The sequence below is a fragment of the Notamacropus eugenii genome, chromosome 3 (assembly GCF_028372415.1).
Source record: "Notamacropus eugenii isolate mMacEug1 chromosome 3, mMacEug1.pri_v2, whole genome shotgun sequence".
Classification (NCBI taxonomy): domain Eukaryota; kingdom Metazoa; phylum Chordata; class Mammalia; order Diprotodontia; family Macropodidae; genus Notamacropus; species Notamacropus eugenii.
The window spans coordinates 284,285,752-284,307,015 of record NC_092874.1 but is presented as its reverse complement, the minus strand read 5'-3'; the positions used below and the strand labels follow the sequence as shown (position 1 = coordinate 284,307,015).

General features: G+C 44.9%; 1 protein-coding gene across 1 annotated transcript in view; it reads right to left on the bottom strand.

The window, feature by feature from the left end:
* Positions 1–21,264, bottom strand: part of UTP20 (UTP20 small subunit processome component) — a 95,669-nt gene that overhangs the window by 39,192 nt on the left and 35,213 nt on the right. Inside the window, exons 21-29 of the mRNA XM_072655707.1 lie at positions 19,332–19,569; positions 16,127–16,324; positions 14,017–14,107; positions 11,452–11,537; positions 10,114–10,239; positions 7,341–7,507; positions 6,040–6,248; positions 1,045–1,188; positions 679–758 (exon numbers count right to left, since the gene is read on the bottom strand). Coding sequence (XP_072511808.1) covers positions 679–758; positions 1,045–1,188; positions 6,040–6,248; positions 7,341–7,507; positions 10,114–10,239; positions 11,452–11,537; positions 14,017–14,107; positions 16,127–16,324; positions 19,332–19,569 — 1,339 coding nt within the window. The remainder of the gene's footprint in view (positions 1–678; positions 759–1,044; positions 1,189–6,039; positions 6,249–7,340; positions 7,508–10,113; positions 10,240–11,451; positions 11,538–14,016; positions 14,108–16,126; positions 16,325–19,331; positions 19,570–21,264) is intronic.

Below are 21,264 nucleotides of genomic sequence, written 5' to 3'. Positions count from 1 at the left end.
AATCAAATTTTTGTTATTTTTAAAAATGAAATAAGTATAATGGGTGAGGTAGGTAATATGAAAGAAATAATAAATAAATAATTTGCTTTTAAAATTTAAAACCTAGGACATTTCAGGGAAAGTTTTATAGTATCTTCCAGATTATTTTTTTTTAATTCTAAAAACACTAAAGTCACACTTTATCACCCCTGTTACCATGATACAGTCTTCTAGTTCAACCATCTGATTTAACAGATGAGAAAACTGAGGCCCAGAGGAAAAGTGAAGGACAGAAATAGGGATTCCTGGTTCTGAGTCCAATCCTCAGTGTTCTTTCCACTTTACTGCCTGAGCGATAAAAGCAAGCGAATTTATGTCTGCACAAGGCAATTATTTAGGAAGAACACCTTGGTACTGACTTTGAAATTCTCATTTATAGGTGAGGGTCACAACGACCCAGGGCCCCCTTCTCACTCAGCTTTTATTGGGAAGCCTGTATTCAGAAAACAGCAACAACCAAGAAAATCAGGTGATAGGCCAGCCCTTTGCCCACACTGTTTCAACCTGTGGCCGAAGACATAAATAACCACCCGCTACCAGAAAGCTACCATCAGGAACCAATGCCATGCCCCGCCAACTTTGATGGAAACTGACCAGAAAGAAATCGTTTTGTTCTTCAGGAAGGGAGAAAAATCATACCTGGGGTTTTTGCTCCAAGTATGAATAAGTTTCAGTAGAAGAGTAGGTGAATACTGGCTCTCAGATGCAAGTCTGGTGATCTAGAAGAGAAATAATCACCATATGGGACACTAATTCTAGGGCCATTTCTCTCTGGGAGACAGCTGAACCCAAGATAATCCCTAGGGCCCAGCTCTAAGGCGTTGTCCTGTGGGGGAGAAGCCAACGCTGAGCAAGGCTGCCTCAGGTCAGACAGGAAGCGCAGGGCAGAGCCAGCGGCTGAGGGAGTCCTGGACCCCAGACCTAGCCCTGCTAATCTCCCCCAAGCTCTCATCATTTGTCTGCTGGCAGTGCCCTTCGTTGGTAAAGCTGAACCTGATTCTTTACCTGAGGCCAAACAGCGCCATGGAAAACGGCATCTATTTCTTCTGTGCTGAAGTTGTAAGACTCCTGATCGGAAAAAAACTCATCTACCAGCTTGAGCCCAAGACGCCTCAGATTCTTTAGGGGATTGATGACTTTCAGCTGTACCTGTAAAAACAGAAACCTTCTCTCAGCACAATGACCTGGTGACCACCTGTTCACATGACTACAGCAGAAGACAGGCTGACAACCTTGGATTTACAAGCAAATGCTTCCTTTTCCCTGCTCCAAGGTGATCCTGAGCAAGTCACCTTCCTTAAAAAGGGAAGCTGTCACTAGGCAAAGAACAGCCTCAAGGCATGTGGCAGGGGAAAAGGCAAGCAACAAGAAATGGAGATTCTAGTTTACATGTACAATGTTCTTTTCCTGTTCTATTTTGTCTATGCAATTTTTTCTCCCCCTTTAATATTAATTAAATTTAAAATATAACTAGCACTGAAAAAACACATGGTGAACTGTAACTCATTTTCAATATATAGAAAATACATTCCCTGATGACTTCCAGAAAAAAGTCCCAGGACCCAGATTAAGAACCCATGATCAAGGTCAAATTCCTCATTTTTCAGAAGAGAAAACTGAGGCCTCTAAGGGTAATTTGCTTAAAATCATTCAGTGAAAATTCAGTTCCCAGCCAAGTCTGGACCCCCAGCCTCTGGTCTCTGATTTGGTGCTTGCCCCACAGCGCTACGCAGCAGAAGACTTCATTACCTTCACAATCACCCAGTTGTAATCTACTCTCAAATACATGAAATGGAAAAGAGAAGACTTAAGGGGTGATAAGACAACTCTCTTCACTTACATGGGATGTAAAGGGGAAGAGGAATTCAATTTTTTTTTTGCTTTGCTCAAGTACTGGCCTGGGGCAGCTGGCTTCTGAGTGATGCCCCTGATGGGGCCTCTGTCACTGACCAGCTAAGAAGAAACAGCATTCTCCTGATAGACATTCTTAATTTTGAGGATTCATGTCATGGAACTGGGATTTTAGAAAATGTACTAAAAAAAAAAATCATAGTGCAGAGTGCTGCCCCTCTTATGTGGACAGTTTATTCAATGAAGAGCAAGAAACGAAAATTTTGTGGGAGGTACCTACAGGAAAACCTGAATTCTTAGCAGAAAAATAATCCCTCAGATAAGACAGTGAGAGAATCTGAGGGAAGGTGGTTTAGAGTTGTACTAGCTGGAGAGGAGCTCTAAAAAGTTTTCACTTATGGGACCTTGGAAGACTAGGTAAAACTGGGTCAGTGAGAAGATGACTGGCTCCTAAAATACTACTGGCTCAGTAAGAGCTCTCACTTAGGCAGCTCCTTCTAATTGTGGAAGGGCTCTCCCTCACAGCTAGCCTGGGAGGAGGGGTAGCACCAGCCTTATTATCTCCATGAGAAAACTGAGGTTTCAATGACTCATGGATAGCCATAGAGTCAGTCAGCATCACAGCAGAGAGACTTGAATCCCATTTCCAAGCATAGTACTCAAAACTTGACTTCTGTAGGCTGGCCAGAGGATATGACGGCCCTTTCTCACCCTGTTTCTCTATGCAAACTGATATCCATTTCCAGACGAACTTTAGAACACAAGGTGAGGAATGGCCTGCCCAGACCTGCCCTGGCCTCTTGGCGCTTTTCTCCTCACTGGTCCTATAGTTTGGTCCCCCAGACTGGCAGAACAAGTCTCCACCATGTCCCTCAGGATGGTAGCCCTCCTTAAGGACTTTTGTTTTATTTAAAAGAATGTGGTTTGTTTGTGTGAAATGACAAGAAGAATGTGGTTCTGCCTGGCACGTGCAAATCCTGTGTCCAGTAAGACATGGTGACAACTCTGGGCTCCCTGAGGCAAAAGCTCCAGGTGCAGCCTCAGTAGGAAGCAGGAAGTGAGAAGGCACTGGAGCATCACTAATTCATCCCAAACTATGGGGAAAAATAAGGTAGAGAAGGGGAAGGAGGAGTGATGGGAAAGGGGCCTTTTGATCTGGCTGTCTTTATAGTAAAGCTGTCCTGTGTATTAGATGTACTTTTTAACAAGAGATGAGCTCACTCTGTCTCAGGGGGATCACAGATCTGAAGTGGGAAGGGTCTGAGAGATCATTTAGTCCAAACCACCCATTTAACACATGAGGAAACTGAGGCTGGGGGGTAGGGGGAGAGAAATGAATTGCCCAGAGTCACAAAGCCGAGAAAGTTTTGAGGCCAGATTTGAATTTGGGTCTTCCTGACTCCATCAATGCCTCTTGTCAAACAGAGCTCTGGCACATCGAGGGGGGCTGAAACATATTCTGAAGGTTCAGAAGGACTTTCCACAGAAAGCTTCCTTCCTCTACTTTCTTGCCTAAAGCTGCCTTCAGGCCATTGGGAGGCAGGAGGGAGATTTGGGGGGCTGCTTCCTAAAGCACAGCCAGGCCTCTGCAGCTGGAAGACCCTTAAGAGAAAAAAAATGGGGACCTGCGTGCATTTTAAATGCAGACATAGAGCAGTGGCCAATAAAACACAGCTGAGATTCTCCAAGTATGTTTAATGTTCTAACTGCCTTAAAACATAAAGAGAATTCATAAAGGGTTGGGAAATAACTATTCCCACATCAAAATGAACATCAAACTCCAGAGGTGCACCTTCAGCAATGCCTGTTATCAGGTAGCATATCAGCAGAGCCAAGGACACCCAAGCTCACAACCTGCCTCATCTACCTTCTCACTGGGCCTGGTACTGAGCCTCACTCAGCCTCAGTTTACTCATCTGTAAAGTGGGGGTAGTAATGACACCAACCCCACAGCATAGTTACAAGAACCCAATGAGAGAATACCTGTAGAGTGCTTTGCCAACTTTGAAGCACTCTACAAATGTTAGCTATTATTTTACAAATTCCTATGACATCTAAAAAAAAGTAATTTAAAGCCGATTTCTTCCATCTGGCCACAAGAATGCTGACTCTGGAAAGAGAGGACCGGGGCCATTTCCCCTGGGTGACCTGAAAAAGTCCCTGTGCCTATCCATGACCAGAGGCAGAGCTAAGGTCCTCCCAGCCTGGGGGCCTTTGGGCCAGGCTAAAAACCACCCTCACTAACATGCTGCAAGTCACCCCAGTGATCCTTAAAGGCTGCCTAAGATCACCTCCATTACTAAGTAACTCCTAAGTTAAGCGATGGGTCAGAAATGGAGCTTAGAAAACACCAAAGTTTTCCATTTAAAAGTAAAAAACCCAACAATACCAGAAGCATCTTCTGAGTGCCTATTGTGGGCCTAGCAGTGCTAGTCAAAGAGGAGACCACAAATTCAAAAAGGAGCTTTAGAGTTCTCACTTTATTTCCTGCCCTCGTTTAGCCTAATTATAACTAACAGACCAACTAGTATTTCTACAGGATGTCTAGCCCCTGCAGAGGACTGTGGGTAGATTATCTAGATTGGGTCTCATAACAACCTTGGAAAGGGGCTTTAGGGTTCTTACTAGCCTCCTCTGACAGACAAGAAAACTGAGGCCCATTCACGTGGCAGGAAGAGGCAAGGTAAAAACTGAACCCATGGTTTCCTGACTCCATGCCCAGGATGCCTGTGACCATCGAAGAGGAGGACCTGACCCACACACACGACTAAAACAAACGGACACTTGATGGTGTCTCAAGAGGAATCCTAAGTGCCGTGTGAGGCCCAAGGGAACTGGAGAGTGAGAGGAAAAGGAGGGAGGGTCAGGAGGGATCTGCAAGGCTAGGAAATCTAGAGGCAGAAAGAGAAAACAGACAAGGAGTTCCAATGAGTCTAAGGGAGGTCCTCCATGGATCCCAGGGCTGGAGTCACAGACTAGTAGTGAGGGCACATGCAGGGACACACTAGGGACACAAAATACTTCAGTCTGGATGAAATGCAGAATTATGTGGAGGGGACTCCTGTGAAATCATGCTGAGAACGGAAGAAGTGGAAAGGAGAGTAGAATGAGAAAGCCTTCGAATGTCAGGCTAGAGGTGACTCTGAACCTTGATATACAATAAAGTGAAGGATCGTGAGCAGGAGTGACAGCAGCCAACCATCTAATCCATGAAGTATTTATCAAGCACCCACCACATCTAAAGCACTGTGCTAGACAAAGAAATCAAAAAACATGGAACACTGGTTTGTTTTTGCCCCAAATGCCAAATGCCCAGCACAGGCCCAATGCCTAGGAAAGGAACCAGGCTCTGCCTGATGGGGAAGGACAGATCAGAACCTCTTTGGTGTCATGACCCCCTTGAGCAATTAGTATGGTGAAGCCTATGGACCCCTTTTAAGAAAACATTTAGGATAACAAAGAAAACTAATTTAATTAAGATACAGTTACCAAAGTATTTTTTAAAGGCAAGTACGTGGACCCCAGATAAAGCACGCCAAGAGGCTCTAAATGATCATGTCTTATTTGCAGGGGAAGCTTGTTAGGTCAGAGGTCTGGGGTTGGGAGTGACAGGCTGCGAAGGGAGAGAGGCAGGGAAAGGGGGTGCAAGCAGAACCTTGGAGACCAGCCACCTCAAGGGATGGGGAAGAAAAAGCCAGGGAGTTAGGGAGACAGAAGGAAAACCAGGGCAAAGCAAGGCAGGCAGAACATTGGGACAGCAAGGAGCTGGGGTGCCCAGTGCTGTAGGGATGAGGAAGGATGAGTGACAGGATCAATCAGCTAAGGGGCACAAGTGCTGGGGATGCAGGGATGGACACAAGTGACAAGCCTAGCCCCTGCCCTCGGAGGCTCACATCCCAAGTAGGGATGATGTCACTGTGTGTGTCTGGGGCATCCCTGGTACCTCGGAGCAAGCGTGAGCCAGCATCCTGCTCCCCTGCGGCCAAGGCTTGGGGTTAAGTTGCCAGGAATCCCCCCTAGACCAGCCTTACTTTCTACGTACCCAACGTGTGGGTGCACTGAGTGCAGCAACAAGGGGGGATGGGGGCAGACAACATGCTAGGGAGGGTCTGCACAGCAAACTCCCAGCCACCACATGGTACTACTCACCTTCTCTCTCTGCTGAAGGGCATGCGACACTGTGGCTGTCATGCAAAGCAGGATCTGCAGAATCTCGGACAAGTAGGGGCTGACCAGGTACCCGATGTTCTTCAAGACCAGCTCCAGGCTGTTGAAGACACCATGCTGACGGCCCAAGGGGATGACTCTGGACAAATCCAGGTCTTCCACAGCTCGCAAAACTGCAGAGTGGCAGGGGCCTAGCAGCAAGACAAGAAACAGAGATGTCAGAGAAGTGGGTTGTTAATCCTACTACTACTAGTATGAATCAGCCCTCCCTCCCTCAAAACAAAGTCAAGTGCAAGTCATGTCATTATTTCTGTGATGGCATGGTCTTCTTTGGCAACGAAGGATGAATACACACACTAGTATGAATAACACTACTCTTTACAAACATGATCTCATCTGACCCTCAACAATCTTGTATGGTTGGGGCTATTGCTACCCCCATTTTAGAGATAAGGAACCTGATGCCTCTGAAGGGGGTTTAGCGGCTCACCCAGGGACCCAGGTTCAGCAGGGCAAGACCTGAGTCTACCACCAGCCTGGTTCTTGCTGCAGGGGGAGAAGCCCTGTCACGATACCACTTTACAAAGGAAAGCCTCACATGGTGCAGAGACCAGGCCACAGGCTCAGAGGAGCCAAGGTCAAGGTCAAGGCTTGCTCCCAACCCAAGCCACTCATGTGATGCTGGGCCGGTCACTTCCTGTCCTCAGGCCCAAGGTAACTCTGAGATGGAGCAGGTAGAGGAAGTTCATCCCAGGGAGTTCCCTCTGTCAATGAAATCACCCACTTAGCACCTTCTCAGCCGTCCCAGTCTCTGTCCCATTCATCTGAAGGCTGCTCAGAGGCTCCAAGCTTCCTCCAACAGGTCAATCACTAGGCACCCATTGTCAATCATATATGATGCATCATATCCTACCCCAGAAAAGTGGTGTGGCCCAGTGGGTAGAATCAAGTCTAGATGCTGCTGCCCTTGGCCCTGTCCTCAGAGGCCTCAGTTTCCTTCTCTGTAAAATAAGGAAGCTGGACTCAGTGAGCCACAAGTCACTTCTCCTCTGGAGAATTTTTGATGACTAAGTCACAGAGGAGGTGCAATCTGCACCTGTAGAGGACTTTCCCCATCTGAAAATCGCCTGTGCCAATAAAACACTGCAACAAATCCCTTTCCTCACAACGACTTGAAGGGGAGGGGAGCATCAGTATGCCATTTGGTAGATGATGAAAGTCAAGAAAATGCCAAGCCTAGCCCATGGTCAGTCAGACCACGAGGTGGCCACGATGGGTCATACCATTTTTGAAGTGCTTCACAGGCTCAAACAGCAGGTCTAAGAACATGTGGACCTCCTCAGGCGATGACCCCGCCAAGAACCGTAGGACAATCGACATGCGCGTTCCTGACGCCGACTTGCCCTGAGTTTTACTTCCAGTCTTGTTTTTCATTCGCCCATAAAGAATTCTACAAAATCCAAAGTAAAAGCAGTTAATTATCCACCCATCCACTTCACAATCTGTTTTAAGGGAATTCCTTGCACTAGGTCATCACAGTCTAAATTACAGCAACCTTGCCTGACATTTTACACACAAGGAAACTGAAGACTGAAAAAGTTAAGTGATTTTCCAAAGGTAATTAATCAGTGGCAGAATCCAGAATAAAACCAAGATTTGCCAACCTCAGTCCAGTCCTACCTTCATGAGACTAGATACTGGGGACCTGGCATACTAAAGAGGATAACTTTTGATAAATGATGCACTCTCCCTGGGCCTACAATTCTCTTTCCAATTAAAATTGATAAAGCTGTTGAATATTAAGGTAGTTTGAAATGCATTAATTATTATTATCCTTGACTTCCAAAAGGGTAACACTTAAGAAAATATAAACTGACTGCAACTGAGAGAACATGACAAAAGAACATTATACATTTTCCAAAAAGGAGCTTTTAAAAGGTAAATAAAACAATAAGGAGTGGGTGGAGCAGCACTGTACATCAAGAAGCTATGTGCCTGTGAAGAATAACATGACCCTGAAGTGGAGGATCAAGCGAGAGTGAGGAGTATGGAGAGCAGGGTTCCACAGACCTCCCTGTCAGGAGGAAAGAGATGATGACTTCTAGAAAAGGCAGAGAGGCTTAGTGCAGTAATGGCGGAGGACTTGGACTACCTGGGCAAAGGTCAGAGTTCTCTCGGCTGTGAACGACATCTTTGACTCAAGCAGAAGTAGCCACAAGGAGGGCCATCTTTCAGCTTTATCAGATTTATGCCAATAAGGAGGAACTGCTGTGCTACTGAAGACAGTGGGCTTCAGAATGAGGAGTACAGAGCTAAAAGGGTTATGAAGGAACTGGAACCCAGTGTGAGTTGATAGTAAGAGAAGTCATGAACATGCAGAGATAACTGAACTACTATTAAGATCTTTGAAAAATCTATGGTAAATGAACACAGCACTGATGCAACTAGAGGTGGTCAAAGGGGTTCCTGATTTTCTAAAAGGGGAAGAAGGTGAATGGTTCCAAGTACAAGTGCAGAAATCACTATGAAAGGCATGGGAGCACTTCAGAGATGGTAGCAATGATCAAGAAGCGGTAGCTCTAGCCCCTCCCCCTCCTGTCCCCTCTCCATTCAGTGACACTGGGTCAGGGGCTGCCGCAGAAGGTACAACAGACTCTGGCATCATGACTTCTGGAGTGAATGTGAATGAGGGAGGCATCCAAGCTGCTAAGGACATGAGGGCAGGGAAACCTATGGGAGAGGAGACAAAAAGAAAGCCAGCAGGAGGAAGGGGTTTTCATCGTGCATGCGGCAAAAAGGATGGTGAAAGGACTCTAAGCTAGGGCTGGGCCTGCTGGACAGAAAGCCTTAAGAAGGCAGAATGAATGACAGCTGAGTATTGGAAAGGCTGTCACATGGATGAAGGGGGAGTCTTTCTCTGGGCATGGGCAGGACAAATGGGGGGAAGGAGAGGCAGGTCTCCTAGGTCACAGGGTTCAGAGATACTCTAGCCTAGGGAGTCTTCACCTGAAATCCACAACCTTTCCATTCTTCTTGCAATACTGTGGTAATTCTACGTGAATATAATTGGTTTTTTCAGAATCCTATCGATTTTATTTTGTACACTGACAAATATGATTCTGGGCTTCATCAGCCTGCCCAAGGGGTGCAGGAAACAAAGAAAGACCAAACTCTTTATTTCAGAGGACAAAAGGGAAGCTGACATAAAGGTGAAACGCCCTGCCAAAGACCACAGAATTAACTGCAGGAAAAGCTGGGAACTGAGCCTGGCCTGTCTCTCAATCGAATTCTCCTTCTGCTCCACCATCATGACTGTTCCCATTGGGGAAAATAGCAAAGAGATGGGTGTTAGCATTTCAGAAAGAAAACCTCTATTTAACTGAACAAGATATAATCCAGAATAACTGAACTACCTAACAAGTAATGAATGACCTAGAAAGAACTTCCTATTTGACAAAAACTGCTAGAAAAGCAGAAAGCAGCTGGCAGAAACTAGATTCAGGCCAACCTCTTCTACCAAATATCCTAAGAGATGCAAAATGAGTATCTAAAACTGGGGGTGGGGTGGGGGAGGAGAGAAGGTGGCACCTACATAGCAACTGTTTAATCAATATCTGCTGATTCCTCTGGATGGAGCCCTTTGGGGGGGGAGGGTGGCACAAAGAGGCCCAGGTGGGCATGAGCTGGACTGAATGGGAGTCCTTTCAACCCCAAGAGACTAGGATGAGGAGGTGAATACCACGGAGAAGTTTTTCTATGCAAAAGTCAGTGCAGCCACTAAGTCACGTTCCTATAACACATTACGAAAATGTCAGCCAGGATTCCTGGTTGGGGAATTGAGGAAGAAATGGATGGAATTAGATCTGTAATGTCACTGGTGTGGGGAACTTCGAAAGAGCAAACTCCCTCTAACAAGGCAAGTGGACATTGTGGTCTTGCAATTTATACCCTTCGGGAGCAGCCTGAAACACCAAGGGTCACAGGGTCAGGATACGTCTAAGGTGGGACTTGACCCTGAGGCTCACTTTCTACCCGCCATACATGTAGTCAACGTACCTCAGAAGAACTGAAAAAAGGTCGGCTCTGTGCGCTGTTTTCACAATTGTATTCTCCTCTGAAATGCTAAAATGGACAATTTCTTCTTTAAAGCTCTTATCTTCCAACAGCCTCTGCAAATTCTCCCTGCAGATAACGAACATAAACCAAAGGTCCTGTGATTTACAGCGATGATTTCAGCAGCTCATCTGTCTTACCTTCTCACAAGGCAAGAGCAAAACTAGTAATACTTAACATGAAACCAAGACAAGAGCTCAGAGGAGGAATTCTGGGGAGGCAAATAAGGTGTTCAGTAACCAACAATAGTCTTTATTTATGTTCTAACAGATGATCGGCCAAGGAAATTTTCACCAGTATACTTGTTTTGTCTGTGTCCTGTGCTTAGTAACACATCCCATACGCTGAAGTTACCTACTAGATATTGACTGAGTTGTTTATAAAAGATATGAACAGACTAAACGAACACACTATGTGCTCATTGCAACAGGAAAAAAACTGAGATAGACTTCAACTACTATTAGATGAAGCAAGACTACACTATCAAAGATCTCTTCTCTTCAAACGTTTAAACTTTTGTTCATCTAGCTCTGAATGCAGAACAGCTCTGCAGCTCCCAGCCCTAACAGGCCTGGCACAGCCCCACAGTGACTACGCCAACAAAGGGAAGGACAAAGCACCAGTAACACGGAGCTAGGGTAGCCCCCAAAGAAACGGAAAAGGACATCACCCTCCCTTCTTTGCAGAGATGAAGGGCAGTCAGACTTGACTGACATGCTGGCTGGTTTTCTTAAAATGCTTCTCCCTAGCTAGTCTCCTTTTAAAAATCTTTATTACAAGAGATCACTTGGGTAGGGCAAGGGGGAAGGTTATGTTAAAAAATAAAAAAAGGGAGATCAATGAAAAAATGTCTTTTACAAACATTGCCTGAGGCACCAAAAGGCTACTGACCCTGTTTACATCAAATACAGAACTTGAACCGAACTCTTCCTAACTTTGACACCAACCCCATGATTTTTAAAGAATTATTTCATTAACTTTTAACATTGTTTTATCAGGCATTTATTTTAATACCTGCATGTGATAGGTGATGATACAAACTTCTCAATACAATAACCTGTGATCTTTGCTATTTAATTATTCATGGAGAATCTCAAAAAAAAAAAAAAAAGAATTCTTATTAATGAGATGCCATTTCTAGTTTCTACCCCCACTGTGGATGCCAAATTCCCCTTCTACTTGAAATGAACAAATGTTTTCCTATTCTGAAAATAAAAATGAGCTCTCCTACACGGAAGGTTAACATCAGCTTGCCGCCCTCTTGCGTCACCCCCCACTTACTTGTAGGGCAGAATGTGGGGGTGTTTATACGTCATGATGCACTCCAGGGCTATTTTTTGCACCTCTTGTTCAGGATGCAACAATAACTATGGATAAAATTTTACAAAATGATCAAAAAAGGTGAAAGTTATTTATGTAAAACACACATCCCCTCCCACCAAACCTGGACCTGTAGTTTCATCCTCACAGGAACTCAAAGGTAAGAAATTCCCTCCCCTCATAAAAAACACCTCCTTAAGTAACTGGCTCAGAGCATCATCTGGAGCCTGAAGCTGTTACATCACTTGTCCATACTAACAGCTAAATACAGAAATTTTCCTTTTTTTCCCAAAGCTGTTTCCTTTTGTTTGCTAGAAAGGAGAGGCGTAAGAAAAGGAGTCAGGAGGGAGGAGTTGCTGAAGTAAAACACAAAATTCACATTGCTGTTCCATACCCCCAAGTCATTTCTGATCCATCCTCCTGACTGTATATGCAGGAAGTCTCTGACCTTGTAGCAATGGCTATTGAGGCAAAGCAGGCACAAGCAGGTGGAAGATCAGAACACGTCTTCTTCCCTAAGGTTATGCTGGTAACTGGGCATTCTGAACTCTGGCTTGGAAAACATGGCCCATGCTCCCCATTTTATGCAGAAATGAAGTAAATTTTAATGATATTCATTAAGTTCGTCCTATTAAGGATCTATATGGAAAAATACATTTCCTTTGAGGTTTTATAATGGCATCCAATATGTGATAAATCTTCTGATATCTCTTTTGAAAAGGCTTGAAAACCACACCCTAAATTGATATTCCTTTCCCATCTTAATTCACCAAACTCCCTAACAGTTCCAGAAATTTCACCTCTGCCAAAAAGCCATCTCTAACCAGAAAAAAATGAATTGCCCTTGTCTTTCTCCACCTACAGTCCATTCTTATGATTCTTTACTGGTCTTTGAACTAAAGTACAAATTCTACTATGCATGTTAATTCATTATTTAATGTTCAGGTCTGCTATCATTTATAGTTATCCAAATTTATGGCTTCAGAATATAAACCCTCAAGGAGAGTAAATACTTTACAATACAATTACAATGGTGGATGATTACATGGGTGGCTTTGTGGGTCCTAAGAAAGGAAAATGTTGATCACTAGGAGCCAAGAGAGGCTCACTAAGAACAAGCCATGTCAGACTCACTGTATTTTCTTTCATAAGGACTAGACTAATAAACTTAGATTTAATATATGTGGATTTTAGCAAACCCTTCCACAAAGTCTTTCAACATCCACAGGAATACAAGCAATGTGAGTAGATTATAACAATGATAGGATTTGTTATGAGGCTTTACAAATATCATTTCATTTGATCCTGATAACCTGGAGGGAAAATGAGTCTGAGTAAGGTTAAGGGACTTGCCCAGGGCTCACAGAGCCAGTAAGCATCTGAGGTGGAACTTGTACTCAGGTCTTCCTGACTCCAGGTCCAGTAGTCTATTCACTGTGCTGCCACATTAAGGGTAGATGTTTTAACTGATGGAAAAAGCCTATGCCAAGACTACTGATTAATGGATCAATATGAACCAAAAGGGATGTGTCTAATAGCGTAACAGGAGCTCTACCTTCAGCCCTGCTCTGTCCAACGTTTTTATCAAGACTTGGATGAAAACAGAAAACGTACATGTAGTGGATTTACCAAGGGAAGAAGAGGTGACACGACAGATGACAGAAAAGAAGTATCTCAACAATGACAGACAAAAGGGCCCGCATACACCAAGATACTTCTAGCAGTGCTATCTGTGCTAGCAGAGGGCTGCATACAAAAGGGATGCTCCTCGAGCAGTGAATAGCCACGTACATGAGTGGAATGAACTGTTACGATGCTATAAGAAAGAACCAATCTAACAAATACAAAGAAACCTTTCAATCACTGACGGGCCTACTATTAGGTTTCTTCTCTTTGATCCCCAGTGGGAGAATCACTAGGACCAGGCCAGCAGGGAGGAGGAGGTTCCAACATCAAATGTATCTGGGAGTAGAGTGAACTGCCTATCTTGGATGGGGTGAGCTCCCCAACTCCAAGCTCAAGGCGCCACATCCATGCCAGCTGTTATTACTGTTTTAACATCAGACTCCCATTTCTGCACCGTAGAAGGAGGAGCATTTATCCAAGACATCACAGAGAAAACTCATGTGCTGGATAAGATGCTGAATGAGACGACCTCAGAGGTCCCTTTCAAGTCACTGGTTTTACATTCTAGGGTCAAGCACCAACAGCACTACAGTCAACATCTGTAAGGACTCCACTTACCAGCTAGGGTTCCTTTTAGGCAATGGGAGGAAAAGGCTCACAAAGAAGCACATGGGGGAGGAGAAGGGGGACAGGCAGCACGGGACAGTGGCCAGGGCATGGGGCCTGGAGTCAGGAAGGCCCTGGTTCACATCCCTCCTCAGACACTTACTAGCTGGGTAAGTCACTTAGGTTCTCTGGCTTCAGTTTCCTTAAGGATGGGTTGGACTCAAAGAACTCTGAGGTCTCTCTTTCAACTTCATATCCAGACCCCTATGAGAGCTAATTATTCATCTTACTTACCTGAAGATAGAGTTCATATAACTGTGATTCCAGATATAAAGACCGAGGGTTTAAAAATTTAGAAAAAACCTGCAGGTGAGCAATTAAATGCCTAAACAAAACAAGAAGGAAAAAGAGAAAAAAAAAATTGAGCATCACTCCCTCAAAATCTCATTAACTAAGTGACTTTCTGATGGTGACACCGGACACTCCAAGCCCAGCTGCAACCCTCCTGTAGGGGCAAGGTGCTACTATCTAAGGCAATTTGCTTTCAGTAGGAGATGCTGCCAATCCTGGGCTCCTGTGTCCCAACCCATGGCATGCTTGTGGGATTCTGAGCTGATGCCCCATGTGGGGCCCAGCCCTGACATTAATCAGAGCACCAGCCCCAAGGACAGCTCAGAGAAGCGGGGGACAGTGCCCACAAAGGGGAAAAGACAAGGGCAGCTTCTAAGAGCCACCACATACAAAGGTTGAGAGGAAGGGCACCATGCTTCCTGCTTAGCCCCAGACTATAGAACCAAGGACAATGTCAGAGGGCAGATGAAGGGAGGAAAGATGTCAGGATTTAATCAAACCAGTGCAAAAGAGCAATGGGGACATGTCAGGAGACTGAGGCGCCCCCTCTGCTGGAGGTCTTCAGAGTGACTACCTGCTGGTAATGCTGTAGAGGGCACCCATGTTCAAGAAGAGTTTCTTAAAAAATATTCAGTATGATGAACTTAAAAACATCAAGAATCACCAGTATTTCCAAATCTCTTTTCCATGTAGCCTGGACACTTTAAAAGTACAGGACGATTCTAGCTGTGCAGCTGCCCTCCTTGTCCAGCTCTGTCCTTTCCTGTGCAATGGGATGAGAACGGAGCTGGGGGCTCTTCTCTCACACATGCCTGGTGTGACGCTGGAGGGACCGGGCCCCTTCTTTAGGAAGAATCTGGCTCTCTGTTCATCCGGCAAGCAGGAGGCCCAATAAAATGAGCAGTTTTCCTACTGGGGCTGAGTAAGCTGTAATTTCTAAGGCTGTTTCAAATCCTATCAGACTTCCTCCCTTGCACCCAAATCCCGAATTTGAAAAGAAATTTTTCTAGAACAAACCTTGTTCCAAGTGTGAAAATACAGCTGTTAGTCTTAAAAACTCAATTTGATGAATTTTGTTCAGCTACTCATCAGAAAACAGGCACTTAAAGATTTTTAAACTACTTTAACTGACACTGAGCAAAGTGAGCACGACCAGGAGAACACTGCACACAGGAACAGAAACACTGGGCGATGCCCAGCTATGAACGGCTAACGCTACTGTCAGCAACGCAGCAATCCAAGACAACTCTGAAGGGACTCATGATGAAAATATTATCCACCTCCAGAAAAAGAACTGACAGCAGAACGAAGCAGGCTTTGTTACTTTCTTTACTATTCCTGGTTTTTCAGTCTGCAACATGGCTCACAAATACGGAAATGTTTTGCATGATGGCACATGTACAATCCACATCAAGTGGCTTGCCTTTTCAGGAAGGGGGAGGAGAGGGAGAAAATTTGAAACTCAGAATTTTAAAGAATGAATATTAAAAACTTTTGCATATGCGTAAAGAAAACAATATAATCAAAAATACATTTATTTAAATGATCAGTTAATAATTTCCTTTACACATCCTACAGGAATTCATCTTAGAGGTAGCTAAGTGGTTCAGGGGACGGTGTTAGATTTGGGGTCAGAAGTCCTGAGTTTGAATCCTGCCTCAGACACATAATAGCTGCATTAGCAGGGACAGTTCCCTTCACCTTTCTCAGCCTTGGTTTCAGTATCTATAAATCTACCTCCTAAGTATCCACCTCCTAAGGCACTTTTGAAGATGCAGTGAACTAAACAAAGTTAAGCTCTCTGAAAACCTCCAAGTGCTATATATAGATGCAGGCTATTATCATCACCTTTGTCTTTAACAGCCTATGGTTCAGAAATAAATTTAAGCAACTGCAAGTTGTAAAGAGCTCCTGAGGGAACAACCTGCCCTGAGCCCAGGAGGCCCCCTCTGCCCCTCCCTCTGGGCCTTTCTCATTTCTTTCCCTGTAAAGTGAGGGGGCTGCTGAGGGGGCCTCTTCCAGCTCTAAGCTGAAGGGGCTCATGAGAACTTACTTGGCTGCGGCTCTCCTGGTCTTCCTCTTTTGGAAACTAAGCACCACAGTCTCATCAGCCAGATCCTCTCCATCCACGGCTCTTTCATCACCCTCCACGGGGGTCCCCTCCTCTCTTTCCTCTTCAGGGCCTGCATTGCCTTTCTTCAGGAGATCCTGAGTAGGGGCCACTTGATGGTCTGCTGGATAATACTCATTGCTAGGGAGAAGGGGAGAAAGAGAACAGAAGACAAAGGGCTGGAATCCTCCACTGTAAAATGACATTTGCAGCTGCTGCTCAGGATGACAATTCCCAAAGGGGGTCCAGCAGAGCTGAGATGGTTCAAAGGATGGGAGACAAGGGATGTGGGAGAAGAGATTTTACTGTTCGAGGGGCTGCCCCTCTAAAACATTAAATATAAAATGATGCATCTAGTACACACGGTCATCTCTCAGTAGGCGAAAAGGCTTGATTATTCTCTCAAACATCTCAGCTGACCTCTGTCTGGTTGAAGTAACCAGAGACACTATGTTCAGCCCACAGAAGAGAAAATGGAAGAGGGACATGACCACTCTAGCTCCAGGTATTTGGAGAAAGGACTGGTCCTAAGTCTTCTTGGTTGCATAGAGCCAATAGAGAATCAAAGGATGTGAGGACAAGGAAAACACGCTAATAATTAAAACTCTCCAGGGAAAAGGGCTGGGAACAGCATACATGGAGGACTGGCACTCCCCAATGGTTTCTCTTGTAGACCTAAGTGGCTTAGATGACCATGGAGGTCCAGCTTGGAGGAGCTGCACTCTGTCCAGTCTCTTCTTGCCCGAGGTTTATACTGGCAAACCATTTTCAAATGCTTCCCCATGGCCAGCTAACCCAATCCCGCCCCAGTTTCCTGCCCTAGCTCTGAATAATTCATCATCGCTGGGCTGGGGACCTCCAGCCGGAGGGAGCCTTCATAGGGGGTAAGTTCAGGAGAAGTGCAGCACAGAGGTTTCAACCCTAAGCTGAAGGGTCTGGGGTTCAGCTACTGCCTTAGGGACTGAGTACTGCTGTCTCTCAGGAGACAGGTCAGTGCTCCTAATGGCTACCTCACTGGGGATCTTCCTAAGCAGAGTGTGAGTGGCCAAGTGAACTACAGTTCTTACATTAGAGATTGGTTCAGATCCAGTTAGACCTGGAGTCCCAAAGATCTGAGTTCAAATCCAACCACAGTCACTTCCTAGCTATGTGATCCTAAGCTCTAGTTTCCTCATCTGTCGAATGAGGATAATAACAGCACCTCCCTTCCAAAGTTGTTGTGATGATCAAATGAGATAACATCTGCCAAGTGCTTTGCAAACTTAAAAATGCTTACATAAATGCTGATTGCTATTGTTTTTCCACGCAGCCTTTCTGGATCCTCCCAGTGTCAGAGCACGTCTTGCTCACAGTTCCTTTCCCTTCACTTTTGAGTATAAAGGTCTGTCTATCTCTTCAGGAAGACAGAAGCCCACTGAGGGTGGGGCATGTTTCATTTGAGGTTTGTATCCCCGGCCCCCAACACAGTACTGTGCACACAGCAGCACTTACTAAATGTTCAGCTGACCTTATCGATAGTAGGAGGTAAATTCCCCAGCATCTGGATTTTTTGGACACGGCAGAATAACATTGACTGTGCTGGGTTGCAGAGCAAAGACCCCAAGCCCTTGGTGGAAGCTGCAAAGATAGGTTTCCCCATGACATGAAGAAAAGATGGCTGTCCAAGACATGACTCAGAGCCAAGAGCCTTGAATCTGGGATCAAAGGACTTGGGTGGGAATCCTGGCTCTGCCACTGGCCAGCTCTGTGACCTGGAACAAGTCAACAGACTCCTCTGGGAGTCAGTTTAGCCAGCTGCAGAAAGGGAAAGCAAAACAGGAAGACTTCGAAGGTCCTTCCACCTGCAAACTGACAAACATGATCCAAGTGAAGTGCACCTACACGCCACCTTCCAGCTTACAGGCCATGTCAGGGAGGTCAGAGGGGCACAGACTGGCCTGGATGATCTCAGGAGTCCCTTCTGGCACTGATATCCTCTATCATTTGAAGATACTCTTTCCATTTCCTACAGAATAGGCTTTACAAGACTCTACTTTGGGGGCAGCCAGAGAAGTTCTACAGACCTAAAGTTAATTAGGTTCAAGAAAAATTGAGCTTAACCAATGGCTACAAGAACCACAATAGGTAATAAAGGAATTTTAAAGTGATTTGGAAGATGATGTTGTAAAGGGCAACCACGGTCTCGTAAAAACCACTTCTTGAAGCCACTATTAATGACTCATATTAGCATGTCTGGGTTTTTACTGATGTCACATTTCCAAAAGGTTATGATGAGTAATAAAACAATGAACAGAGAGGTAGGAAGACTGGACCATGGAGGGGAAAAGGCTCTTCCCTGGGGTACCTAAGAAGGTTTAGACACTTAGGGGTACATTCTGACTGAGGGGTCACCCGCCCTGTCCATCCTGGGCAGAAGATGCATTAGTGAAATGGCAAATGAGACACAAGTGACAAGGCCTTACCAGAGAATACATTTATCAGGCTCATACACCATTAATTGTGTTAAGATCTAGAATTTTCTGTTTCACACTGCTTGTGGGCTGATTGTCAAATAGGCCCATAGACAGAAGCAGGAGAACAAGGTCATAGGACACATTATGAGCTGATCTGAAGAGCTTAGAAAGAGATCTATGTGAAAGACTATTGAGAACCGGGGAAACTGAGGCTCAGGGATGGAGATGGCGCCAGGTATGAGAAGCAGGGTTTAAACCTAGGTCTTCTGACTTGAGACAATCCTAAAAGAAGATATTGCTCCCCACGTGGATTTCCCACCACAGGGAGGAGAGATTATTTCAACAAGTTAAAGGCCTACACAGTGGCATCCAATTCAAACAGAAATGATGAACACGGAACCATAAAAAAAGGATCCCATAAGGAACTGTGCCACAGACTGACTTAGAAAACCATATACTAACCTTACCTTTGTTCTACTGTATTATTATTTATTTTGTTACACATTCCCCAATTATATTTTAATCTGGCCCTGGGGCACATGGGATTGTTGCTGGTGCAACACCTGACGCTGCCAGTTTACAAGACTTACCCAAAATGTACACTTTCCACCCAGCCCAGCCAGTTCCTTAACATTCACAAACTACCTCTCCCCTAGAAAATTCCAGGAACAGATCCCAGGAAGGGAATCACTTACCTGATAAATCTCAGGAAAAGAGGGGAGAGTTCCCGGGAACGGGGCTCAACTCTCTCTGGGAATTTTGCCAGGGCCTTCCAGAGCAAGAAGCGAAAGTTGGCGTGGTCCAGCCTTTCCCGACAACTGGTTCTCTCTTCCAGCTGTTCATGATAAAGGGTGCCCACATCTCCCGGCTCAGTCTTCTCACCACCTTTATCTCGAAGATGTTTATCTCTGGGATCATTCTGTAGTTCCTTCTCTGTGACAGAAAAAGAAAATGCACAGTGGTCCCAAGAAAAATCACTGAGATGACACTGTGAGGTCTCTTTTCTTTCTTAAATAATAAATGTGTTATTGGGCAAAAGTTGTTTGGACTAAGCACAAGGTGACAGCTTACGCTGCTATGTCCATCTTTCACTTGAGGAGCATTTCCTTATTTTTTTGGACCTGACCTGTAAGTAACTTCACTGGTAGAGGGAATTCCCTATGAGGCACTCCCTCCACCAACACAGATCAGCAACGTATGCATCTCATGGTGCCTGGGGCACTGAGGCGTTCAGTGACTTACCCAGGGTCATGCAGCCAGAATGGATCAGAAGCTGAAGATGAATCTGAATCCAGCCATCAAGACCAGAGATGGGGAACCTGCGGCCTTAAGGACACAAGTAGCCATGGCCTTCTAAATCCTTAAGTACAATCTTTTGACTGAAACCAAATTTTACAAAACAAATCCTTGAATTTGCAGAATTTGGATTCATTCAAAAGGCTGTACACACTTAAAGATTTTAGAAGGCCACATGTGGTTGCAGGTTCCCTATCCTTGCACTACACTCTCATGTAATAGCCACTGCTATTAGAATTAAACCAACTTAACACAAACAGAAGACCAAAATCCATTCCCCAACAGTAGATGGTCAAAGGATGTTATTTTCAAAAGAATTACAAACTGCTAACAACACGAAAAAATCTCAAAATCACTAACTGTAAGAAAAAAATACATAAGAACAGCCCTGAGGTTATATCTCATAACCTTCAAACTAGCAAACATGACAGAATGTGGGAACATTAAATGTTGGAGAAGTTGTGGATAGACAGGCACACCAGTACATTGTTGGTGGAGCTGTGAACAGGTCCAACCATCCTGGAAAACAATCCAAATCGTGCTAAGAGGACAACCACAAATGGCTACACTCTTTGACCAAGAAATTCCTCTGCTGGGCATCCATCACCAGGAATTTAATAACAAAAAGAAAGGCCTCATATGCAGCAAAATATTTATAGCAATGCTTTTACTAAAAACAAAATAGGTGCCCATCAGTTAGAGAGCAGATAAAAATGACAGGACATGAATGGAAAGAATAATTTCTGTACTGTAAGAAAAGATAAATACAATGTAAAGAATTGCGGGAAGACGTATATAAACTGATGGAGAGTGAAGGAAACTGAATCAGGAAAACAAGATACCCAATGACCAAACAATACAAATGGATACAACCACCTCAAAACAAAGGAAAACAAGCGTCCATAATGACAGAGCTCAAAGAACAAGTGCAAGACACTGCTCATGACAGCAGACACTTTTGTGGTAGCTCTGCTGGATTTTTCCACCTTCTCTTTCGGTCTTTGTTGTAAAGGGAGCTGGAGCTGGGATCCAATGCGAATGTAGGTGATACCCAAACAAGCCTACCCCCAGACTGCCCTTTTCCACCCTCTCCTCTCCTCACAGTCAGCCTCCTCGGTCAAGCTCCTGGAAACTCAGCATGTCCTCCCTAAGATACAGTCACCAATTTTCCCACAGGTCTTCCCTCCCTCTCTTCAGCTTTCCCTTCATACAGCTGCCAGAATAATCGTTATCCTGCATGGACCTGGAATGTTCATTCCTTTGAACCGCCTTTGGAGAAGAAACCGAATTCCTTCATCTGGCATTTCTGTGCTGATCTATCCGCACAACTGA